Here is a 12,166-nt window from a genome sequence, read left to right on the forward strand (position 1 = left end):
TCAAGTTCTCCACAGCTCACGTTACAAAAACATGAGGTCATATGGTTGCTGGAGTCACAGTGACCCCAATTTCAGACCTTCCCATCCTATATCCAGACATACTGTATTCATTGTATATTGTATTGTGCCTATATGCAGTTGAGGCAAATTACAGTGCAACACCACTCAGTATGCAAATAACCCCATACATCACCTCTGCTTACACTTTTCCTACACAAAAAAACAAATTCAGTGTTGACTGATTTGTTTTTTGTTTTATTTCACACAAACTCTTGCACGAGCACTTACTTTATCTACAATTTCAGACAGTATAATTTTAAGGATTCCTTTCTTGGAGCTGATCCTGAATGAAAGTCCTAAAAGCTCTTTGAGTTCATGAATACAGGTCAAAAGTTTAGAGGCGAGGACGACCAGAGCCAAACAGCATGTGGGGAAAATAATTTGAGCTGCAAAAGTACACAAACAGCTTGTGAAATATCATGAGAGCTGTCTGCGAGGAGGCAGCATTATCTCCAATTAGAACAGAGCATCTTGTGACTGCAGCTTGTCATCATGGGTTAACTTGACCAGCACAATGAGGCCCTTCACCAGACTTTCGGCAGAATTGAAGGAGGTAGAATTAATTTTGTCGACTGAGCTGAAGGCTTGTGATTCCACAAATCCACTCATGAATACATTGTATAACAGAAAGTTGTAGTACTGCAGTTTATTTTCATTGACTATATACAAATGTCCATGTGCATTTTGTAATACTACTGCTCTGTGAAAATAACACCCTAATTAAATATTATAGTACTCTACTATTTGCTTCTTGGCACTTTAATACTTCACACAGGGAGAGGAATTGTGAACTGAAGGTGAATGAAGGTAATCAGATATTAAACCCTTTTTTCTTCATCTAATTCTATCGTTTAATCCTTTGCTCTTTTGCTCTTTACCAAATGTCTCCAGTCATCTTTGAGATATTTTAATTCTACATTGACTCGATCGATTGAAGCCAGCTGAGATAACAGCTTTACCATCTGAACATGGTCTTTGTCTTCTTAAGCAAACACCATTACAGCCACTACTTAAGCCTCTACTTGTCTTTTTCACTTAGACTGACTCTCAGCATGGACGTCCTCACACATTAAAATGTTTTTCGTCCAATTTTCAGCAACAAAGCTTTTATTGTCTAACTTTGTGAGCTTCATAAGTGACATTCAGAGGGCTGTTTTATTAAATGAATAGTGAGTAATGCAGTGGTTTAAAACAGTCCCTCGCACAGGGTATTTCTGACCTTCTTTCTGACGTTTCTTTTTTTGGTACTCCTTTTTTTGGTTTTGGCCCACAAGCAACTTCATGTGGTAAAATTGTAGCTGGGGTTGATAGCTAACATTTTCAAACCGCATTAACCAACTTATGTCATAACTTTCCACTTCAGATTTTATTGAAATGTTTAAACCAGTGCATCATCTCTGTTTAAAGTTTGTATGCATTCCTTCAGGTTTCTGGATGTTCTCCTGTGAGCCATGTTTACTGGAGCACAGAATAACACTGAATGGCTACAGTGTGTTGATGAGCAAATGTTAATAAGTTTCTTAGCCCCCCTTGTCAAAATATGCCAGGGCCAAAATCAACAGGTTTATAGTATAACAGCAATGTGAGTATATACACAGTTGACCTATGCGGCTCATGTTTTAATCTACACTGTATAATAATGCCACAATGTATCGTGTAACTTCAACACTTTTGAACACCATTGAAGTTGGCAGCATCATTGCAACCATTGGGAAAAAAAAAGTTCTGTGCCTAACTTTATTAACATATTCAGTTTGTTGAAAACTTTTGAAGATCTTTAATTGAATTTGAAATTAAATTCCGTGGTTTTGAAACACTCAAAATGCATTTACAATGATCCACCCACTGAGGGCTCTGTGGGCCGCAAAGGTTAAAGCAACATTTAAAACCAGCTGAGTTTGGGAAGGAGGTAAAAGAGATTTCCAAAGGCAGGTGGTTAGGACATGTGCTCTGTGTGTGTGTGTGTGTGTGTGTGTGTGTTTGTGTGTGTGTGTGTGTGTGTGTGTGTGTGTTTGCGTGTGTGAGTGTGTGTATGCACAATACACACATGTTCACATTGGTGTGTGGCAAGGATATTGAGTTTTGACCCTGGGAAGTGAGTGAGGGCAGTGGTGGGCCTGTGTGTGTGTGTGTGTGTGGTCATTTGGGTTAAAAATAAATGTATTCTATGTTGATATGATACAAAAATATCAGAGAGAGTGAAACGATTTGTGGCTGGTGTTAATATTTTGAGGTTTGGCTTGGTTTTTGTTTTTTTTATTCCACAGTCCCTGAGGGCCCAGTACCAACTTAGTTTGACTGAATCAGTGCGGCAAGCTCCAGTATAGTACAGTAGTGAGCAGCACGGCTTAGAAAAACAGGAGTATATCAGAATATGAACTCACTGGCAGCGATTTTACAGTGTGGTCTTTGGCAGTTCAGCCCTTTGTCAGTCAAATGAAATTAGAATTTAAATTAGCAAAATTAGCACTTGGCACAAAAACCCATTCTTAGGCCCATATGGAAAGACTAGTATGTCGTAATTTTTGTGCCTTAATTCCCCTGGTTTGACAGTGTTCACAATGCCCTCTATCATGCTGTGTTTGTTGACACTCCTGATCGGGAAATCTGTCTCCGGACCCTCCTGTCCGAGCTCGCAGGACAGGACTTACCACACGCTGTGATCAGTCAGGGTTCAGTACATAGCCTGATCCTGGAAGTAACTCTTGGTCACGCCAGGATGTAGCAGGCCGTGAGATATTTTAAAGCCAAATTCAGTGACTGGGAATGGAGGAGTTGTAATAAGTGGTTTTACTCAAAGTGAATCTCATTCATGCTGCGTTAAACAGTGAGTTAAACAGTGTCTAGTGCATAACTTGTCCAAACATATGTGACTAACTTTCATTCTCCTTTTTCTTTCTCTGTTCCCTTTTGTAGATGTCGGAGCCTAAGGTGGATGCCCCCTCATGTGAGCTGGGCGGAGCAGGAGATCGAGGAGGTGTGTCCCTCCACCTTCCCCCCCGCAGCTCAGAAGGTGAAGAAAGCAGTCTATATCCTTCCAGCCCCTCGGAGCCCCCAACCCTTGGCAGTCCTCACCCCTCGGAGCCACTCACCCCTTTGGATGAGGTCTACATGCCCCTTGGAGGTCTGATGGGGTCCGAGGAGCGGCATAAGGTGCCTCCCACACCACCTCCCTCCACCGAGGGTGAGGATTGCAAGAGTATGGAGGGAAACGAGATGGAGATCTGGAGAGAGATGAAGGATTTGGAGAACAGAAGGGAGGAGGAGGAGGAGGAGGAAGATGGGGCCAGCAGAAAGAGTACTTTAAGTGAGGGGGAAGAGAAAGAAGAAGGAGGAGAGGAGGGCGAGATGAATGAGGAGGAAGTCAACCTAAACCTGATGGTGTCAAACACAGATGAAGACAATGCCTCAGAGCCACCTGACACCAACGCTCCTCCATCCTCCTCCTCATCTTCATTTGTCATCCCTGAGCTGCGCCTCGATCGCTCCTTTAGTGCCGACGCCCTCTCCTCACCCAACACTGATGACGAAGACTACGATGAGGATGAAGACGAGGAGTCTGACGAAGAGGATGATGAAGACGACAGTGACGATGCCTACCTGCAGCGCAGTGACAGCAAGCGCCGCAGCATGGTGGAGGGTGCCACCTGTGAGAAACATGGAGGAGGGGGGCTCAGTGTGCAGAATTCCCTCCGCAGACGCACCCACAGTGAAGGAAGCCTCCTGCAGGACCCCCGCACGCCATGCTTCACCTCCGACAACGCCATCAACTGCTTAGAGGCGGGGGGAGCACACCACAAGGGCGGCTGGACACTCCCATCACCCAAAACCCTGAAGAAAGAGCTGACCAAGAATGGAGGCTCCATGCATCAGCTGTGTATGCTGTTCTCTGGGAGGAAGGTAAGCAGCTTCACACTTGAATAAATTACAGTATGTGCTGAGTCACGCAGGAATAAAGTTACAAAAATACAGCACTGTAGTAAAATTCAGCCGCTGCCATGGTTAGAATACATTTTCTGTACTTGGGCAACATGGGTCATTTCTAAAACAGGAAGAGAGTGTAAGAATTTTGAAGGACCAAAGACAGTAAAATATACACACATTAGTATTTGGTCTATAATAACATTCAGACTATTTCAGTTTTTCTTTCTAACCTCACATACCGAGTACTACAGTATGTCCCTCCTATCTATTGCATCAGTTGTGCATGAATGATCCCAAAGTTACGGTTCACTGGTTTCTGCAAAAATGGTGACATCAAGTGGTAAAATAGAGCAAGTGCACAAGAATCCTGTCATCCGTGTATTCTGCAATATAAATCATACAAGATTGTTCTGTCTAAAGTGTAAAAAAGTGTCAAGCTCATCAAAAACAAAAGGCCATAATGATTTTCAATAACAGTCGAGAGACACATACATATACTGTATGTGTACAGTAGACATCTTAGCAGTGTATTGCAACTAAAGTTGTATACCAGTACAATCTTATGCATGAATACACGCCACGACTATGTATAGAGAAAAAATACGTTTAATAGGTCTAAAACTATTGACTAATTGCATGACAGAGTTAGACAGGTATATTTGAGATGCATTCATGTCATTGTATGCAGTTTAACAATGTTAAAATATTAACTGTACAAGGAACAGCATCTAGCCCCATTTGCATAAGCCCCCTGCAGAAGTCAAATATAAGCAGCTTTTCTGAATCTAAATATGCTTCCACTACGCAACACAACTACCTTGTAGAAAATGTATACATGCTGAAAGTTTAGTTTGTATATAGGGCAATATCACCTGTGTCTCAAATTTCTGTGATTTTATTAAACATTCTCTAATACAATGAACAAGACATTGCAAAACCATAACAGATAATGACAACAAATACATTTTTTTACTAAAACAATCAACTCGTTGTGCGAAGTACTTATGCCTGGTTTCACACAAACTGCACATTGGTTTAACCTTTCTGCAAAACACTTACATGTCTCCATAATAAAGCACATGTACACTGATATTTACATGCAGAGAGCACTGTCATTTCGTTTAGTTTCCATAATTCATGTAAATAAACATTGTATATTGTTTAGTTGAACTCTAATGTCATTATGTAGAATACATTAGCATTTGTAGCAGAGTGAAAAAGTTATCATGAAATTATGACTTTTTATAGAAGTTTGTCCCCCACATTTTTATTTTAATTTAACATCTCCTGTAGGATCAGAATTTAAAATTTGTGTGTCATCTGAAACTATAAGAGAAGATTTTTTTAATATAAAAATTGCATCAGTTTGGGGTTTTCTCCTTTGAGGCAGTATCGTCAGCAGTTTTGAGAAAGGAATAAACGTGCAGGTGGCAGTTGCTCTTGTTGTCCAACAGAGGGAAGCATGCATCAAATCATGTTAGCCCAGCAGCCTCAGATGCGTGTGCGTCATATCTTCTCTCACTTCATTCTGGCCAAGGTGACTTATTTTCTTCTTAACTATGACGTACCACGTTTTCTGATCATGTCTTTAGTAGTATTACATTATAAATGGAATGCAGAAAGGTCATCATCTCTGCAGCGATTTCTTCCAACAACACTATTATAGTTTGAACTCCACATCTGGAAACTTATTTCATCAGTATCAGTTTGGTAATGATTGTTTCTCAACAAAGGAACACAAGCAAATGGAAAGAAAAGGGAAGAAAAAAAAAAGAACAAGACAGTGAAATCAGGGCTCAACAGACAACCCACCGACTTAATGATAGACATATGACAGAGTTAATTAAGTGCTCACTTTATCACTATAGAATATAAGAGGCACTGTTCCTTTTCATCTACATCTGCCTTCCCAGAGTCTGTCAGTACACTTGGCAGCCTTAAATGGCAGTGTGTGTGAACTTGTGCAGAGGAGGAATGCAGCAGAGAGGGCTGGAGCCTATTGGTCTTGGCGGATTCAAGGGTAATTTTACTACCTATTGGCGTCATGGACACTGTTCCTTTGAGGCTTGTGTTTCCATTATTTAAAATGATCTGTCATCTCCCCCCTCATTCATAAATCTTGTGACATCTCTAGGTGCAGAACCTGATTGTGTGTGTTTTTGTCCACGTGTGTGTGCGCGTGTGTGACCAACCTCTGACCAAGAAAACTTTATGGGATCACTGAAGACTAGTAACACAGATTCCTGAGGCTGCATGAACATACTGCCTTCATTTCATGACACCTTCAAAGTTTTTCCAAACTTGTTGGCGCTCATTTGCAGCACTGCGGTGATCGAATGGGCAGAAATCTGGTTATAATTAGTTCTAACATATCAGGAGTGTACAAGCTGTTGCCGTGAAGTGATGGTGGGAAAACCTGAAAAGGAACAATTTTCTTAAAACATTGGATGTAAATGCTCAATTACAGTACTTCAAACTATTTTTTTTTATATTTTGTATTTTGCAGAACATTTCATTCAGTCATAGTTGAAACATTATTTAATATAAAAAAATATGAAGTAAACCTTTGCTTCCATGCTAATATACTACATGCATATTTCATGTCAGGTGTGAAGAAACAATGCTTTGTGGACTAACATTAAGAATATAGCAAGGATATGTTTTGCTTTATGTTATAAGTCTCGTAGTTTACATGCAATTCATTATTTAGATGCAGAGACTGACCAAATGGAGATCTCAGACTTTACTGAAACTTATTTTCAAGTTCCTTTATCACTACCATTTCAGTGACTTGTGATCCAAGACACTTTACAGTGACTTAAACACTCACATGGGTACACTTAAAGCTTTTGGCTGTATTTATAGTTAGTATGTGTGACTGTACTGTCTCTGTCGTGTTTTAATGTGAACCCCCTGCCCCTCCTTCTCTGTCTCTTTCTGTCTGTCACTTCTCTTGCCAGGCAGTGTTTACTTGCCCTTTAACAAGCACCGACTCTGGTCCTGCGTTTCTTTCCGCTCTGCACCTTTTCTCTCACTTGATCTCTTCAGAGGCCTATCATCAATGTAAGGAGAGCCAGAGACAGACAGAGAGCAGGTCAAGAGAAATAATGTCAGTTTGTTTGACTAAGAGATTCTTGATTCTTGACAACTGCTTAAAAGAAAGTGTTATTCTTGCTACTGATGGCTGAAAAATAGTGTTCAAACCTTATAAATCAAGCCTGCTTTATATATCACTTTTCCAAAAAAGTTATAAATTGATTTGTGAACCAGAAGTAAACTAAAATTTATCTTAAAATTGGAATAAATGCAAAACACACATTAGAATGACAAAAATTTGTTTGATGTGATTAATCTGTTTTTATATTGTTCAAGACTGTATCTGTCATATCAACATTAAATCGGATGTTTTCTAAAAATACATTTACCACAAAAATACCTTTGGAAATAGCTACTGCCAAAGATATCACTGTTGGTTGCAATTGAAAGGCCAAAATTGTTTAGAGGAATGAAAAAAAGAGAGTACTGAGAATGTTGGGCCAAGAATTGATCCTTGTGGTATTCCACATGAATATTGAGCCTTGTTGGACAGGAGAGGCCATCCATTTATGTAGGAATCTTTCTGTTTACCAGTGCCAACAACTGCCTTAATCTGATGAGGATAGCATGGTCCACCCGTCAAATAGTGAAGTCACACCAAACCATCACCTTCCCTGACATCATTTGCTATCATTTGCTGCCCTGTTGAGGATAGTTTCAAATCTGCTGTTAATGGTCTTTGTAAAACTGTTTCCAAATGACATAGTACCCAAACATTGAGGCCAAAGAAAATATGAACTACAAGAGCTACTACTATGGCTGGATGATAAAGAGAATCTTTTGCAGGCACCATAATAACACTATTAAAATGGTTAGCTAGCTAAAATGGAAATTTAAAGGGATGAGAAATCCAGAGGTAATAAAAAAATTCCACTGATCTGTTTCCACTGACAGCTTTTATCCACGGTAGCACTCCAAAGACCAGAAAATACTAATTTCCATCACAAGGTGAGAGGCATTCCTTAAATGGCCATATAAGACTAAATGACTGCATGTTCTTTTCCGAGCAGACCATTGAATTAAACTCTTAATGTCGCTGTCCAAAACTCTCAAATCCTACTTGTTTTTCCAAAAATCACACTATCAGTCATCTTGTGTCAGTTTGTGAATGTGTTGCATCCACACAGATGTTGCTGCAACAGACATGTGGATCTAACGCAGTGCTTTTTGGTTAAGCAGGCCAAACATTTTGTTTATGGGGTCTGAATGTTTGTTTGAAATCTGGATAAATATCAGCTGTCTTTCCAGATGTTGGGAGGAAACAATTTTAATGTGTTTACTGATGGTTGTGCGATGGCTTACATTCCTGCGTTGTGTCAAGGATACACAGAGGTGCATAGTATAAAATGAAAATAGGTTAACATGCATTCAGACTTGAAAACAGGTGTGCTTACGGGTGGTGTTACGTGTTCATGTACGCACACACACACACTCAGAAACATAAATAGAGTTGGTATACTGGAATGGACGCATGCAGGATGAATCATAGTGTAACTGGTATAACTATACTTCCAGCGAGGTGACCAGCGTTATTCTAGAACCAGGTTGTGATTCTCTCTCATCACAAGAAGATCGTGAAGGGAAAAGAGGGGAACATGTGGCAGACAGTGAGAAAACACAATAACGCAGAACTCTTAATCAGAGGGAGGCACAACTGCTTGGATCCTTTATCATTTTTATGTGGTTAGTCCTCTCTCGTTTATATGATACAATCTAGATATTTCTATTTAATGGTGGTGTACATGTGCACACAATCAGCTCTATCTGTTATTTCTGTCTGAAACAAACCTTTTCATCACTGCACAACTACATTAATGCTCTAAGGTGAATTTAATATTGCTGCTTTAGTCATAAAAGGAGAACAGTAAAATAAATGATTTAGGCTACTGTCAGGACTACAGAAAAAACATATCAGGCTCTAATTGTTAGGCTAAAGCAACCAGCCTAAGCACTACAGGATAATCTAACGCCAGGCAAACAGTACACACCGCTTCTTCTAACGGACTCACCTTTGTCCTTGGGGCTAAATCCAAAATATCAAATAGATGCACAAACATGGAAGAACCTATACAAACAGTATAGCTGACCTATAGACTGACCTGTAAGTTTGGTTTTGCGAAAATATCGGTTCTATGAGCTACAACAGACTCCAGATGGAAAGCCAACAATAACAGTATAGGAAGGGTGCAAGAATATGTATGTGTATTTGCTTTACCTTTGTATATGCACTGAGCTTGGAAGAACATGTTTGGAGTTTTGTTCCTTCACAAAATAGTGTGTCTTCAAATTTCCTGGACTTCCATTAAATGTCCACTGCACTGTGATAAGCACGATAAACACTTACAGGAACCTAAACATGCTATTTCAGGCCCATGTACAAAACTATTAGTAAACTTTGCATAATGTTAAGCCATCTTCAAGTACTTCAGCTACATATCTACCAAGCTCCCAGCGGTCTTCCAAGACAAATCTATTAGTGCTGACCTCTCATCATTCCCCGGGCCCTAATGTGCTTGTCCCATGTAGTTTACCTAATCTTAGTTCCAAGGGTATAGTATGAGAGAGGCACAGCACTTGTTGATATCAAGACTGTGATGTGTACCTCACATGGGTCAGCGCGCATGACCACAGCTAATAATAGTTTGTTTTTTACTGAATGAACTGCATAAGAGATTCGTGGAAACGATTTAAAAATACTAGGTATCGATGAGTGCCAATGCCATCCCTTCAAGTGTTTTGTACAAATATGAAACAAAATAGATGCTATAGATAAATAGCCTAGGGCCAAGGTGTGCATAAAAATCAGCATGTATTCTGTGCCAGCACTGTGACACACTGAACGGATGGTTTTGGAGGTAAACACCAGGGTTTTCTTCTGTTTGACTGTACACTATTTGGCCCGGAAGGGACAAAAGGTCTCCAGAGTTCAAATCCATGTGGGATGCACCCGGGCTTGATATGTCCACTAAAATGCTAAATGAGTAACATGTAAATATTTACTGAGGAGACGGAACAAGCTTTCAGAACAGTCAGCTCACTGTCCAGTCACTAAAGTATCTATTGACAAAAATGTGAATGAACTGAAGGCGTTGTTTTTCAGTTTATGGTTTTACTCCACAGTTAAAATTTCACACAATAGAATTTCAATGACTTTACTTGCAAGAGTCCACCAGACGTATGGAAGTCAGTATATCGTATTTGAGATTGCTCCAAAAGGAAAAAGTAGTTACATAAGACGGAACAGACTGAACTTTTTTCATTTAGGAAGGAATTCTTGCCCCTTGTTGTGAAATCAGGGACATCTCCCTCAGTGTGGATGAAATGCTTGTGTCGTCTAGGAGCTTCCAGACAAATCTTTCTTTTTATTTGGATTCTTAAAATAGGAAGAGGAATGCACAGTATCTCTCCGCATGTATGTGCAGTAGAAAAGAAAAAACGAAACAAACTTTAATCTTTATTTAATGTGCATAAAAATACACACATTAGCAAGTCCTTTGCAAGTTCTGCTCTAAGACAAAAGTAAGATATTAGTTTTTCAACTTATACAACCAAACACAACCACAATGATCCGCTCACATTCTGTTTCCATTATTCCACCCAACTCTGTCCAATCGTGCTATTTACAACCTTGGCTTCAACAGTCTTGACACATCATAAGAAGTTATGGTTCTCACACGCACGCACGCACGCACGCACGCACACACGCACTTACACACACACACACACACACACACACACACACACACACAGACACTGTTGTGTTACTTGGGTTTGGCAGTAATGCTAGTTTACTACTGTAGGTACTAACTTAGTTAGCCCAGGTATGTTAATGTTTGCAGACACACACACTGTTAAATTCATTCCTTACACTTTTGCTTGTTATTTTTGGGTTTAGAGAAACAAAAAAAAAGAAAAAAAGATTGTTTTAGATACAGACTGTCACTCTTACCAGACCTCCATGCACATCATTTCAACATGTGGATGAATTCAAATCTTGACAGGCCTTACATGCCTAGTTCAGGTTGTTAAGCCATTATTGTTTGAGGTCGGGGTTTGGCAATAGTCAGTCATCATGTTTTGTTCACATCTTGTTTACTAAATATTAACATTTTTCTTGGAGGGTGTTTTTTGACCGACCAAGACATGTACTTAAGATATTCTGGCTCCATAGATAACCAGTCGCACTGACAGGAAGAGGAAACATCATTCCCAGTTGAGCAACTGTGATAACAAATAAGAGTCTTCTGGGAAGAGTTATCACATTCACTTAGTCCTTACAGACACTTTATTGTAACTGACTGTCAAATGAAATATTTTCTTATTACATAAATTCTTCACATCTGCTTATTACATTTCTTTCTTCCATGCCAAAAGTCAGGATCAAGTTAAATGTGGGAACATGTGCTTTCACTATAATTCTCTGGTTTCCAGGATATATCTGTGTAGATGAGTTTTATTGATGGGATGGATGGTAACTATTGTGGAATCTTTTGATTGCTTTATTTCTGCAGTTTTACAATTTATATTTACATTCATTTAAAATATTATGAAACAGACACACAGAAAGAGGAATTAAATAACAAAAAACATAATCTTTTATTTTAGGTCTGTAGGAAACATTTGACCGTAGTTTAAACAAAGGATTTAAAACTCAAAGTATCCCTGTGAGTCAGAGGTTTTTACACAACACCTGCAGGATTATTAAAGATCATTTCCAAAAATAAAATGATGCACTTTAACTATTTTTCCCCTGAAATGAAACCCATTTATCTTTGCGAACTTAGTAACTCCTTGTGACCTCATGAGAGTTCAAAGCTTCCCACACTAATCCTTCTTTGGCAGGGAAGCTCCCACATGGCCAAAAACTCACCCCGTGTATCTGTATCCTTTCTCTCTCACTCTCTTCTTCTACCACTAAAACACTCACTAGGCTCCACATGGATTTAAACACCTTCACAAATCCCCACCACAAAAGCTAATCCCAAGCTAATGAAGCTAGCATTCCTTTTGTTTATTTGTTAGCAATTGTTTGGCCGTTTGTGATTACTGGGGGACGGGTTTAATGAGCTACCTGGATAGTTACTGC

At 39.5% G+C, this 12,166-nt stretch overlaps 1 protein-coding gene across 8 annotated transcripts in view; it reads left to right on the top strand.

Annotated features, from left to right (window-relative positions):
- Positions 1-12,166, top strand: part of rgs3a (regulator of G protein signaling 3a) — a 144,611-nt gene that overhangs the window by 103,572 nt on the left and 28,873 nt on the right. For all 8 annotated transcript variants that reach the window (XM_056403040.1, XM_056403041.1, XM_056403043.1 and 5 more), the window contains one exon: positions 2,977-3,960. In XM_056403040.1, coding sequence (XP_056259015.1) covers positions 2,977-3,960 — 984 coding nt within the window. The remainder of the gene's footprint in view (positions 1-2,976; positions 3,961-12,166) is intronic.

Source organism: Seriola aureovittata, chromosome 18 (assembly GCF_021018895.1).
Source record: "Seriola aureovittata isolate HTS-2021-v1 ecotype China chromosome 18, ASM2101889v1, whole genome shotgun sequence".
Classification (NCBI taxonomy): domain Eukaryota; kingdom Metazoa; phylum Chordata; class Actinopteri; order Carangiformes; family Carangidae; genus Seriola; species Seriola aureovittata.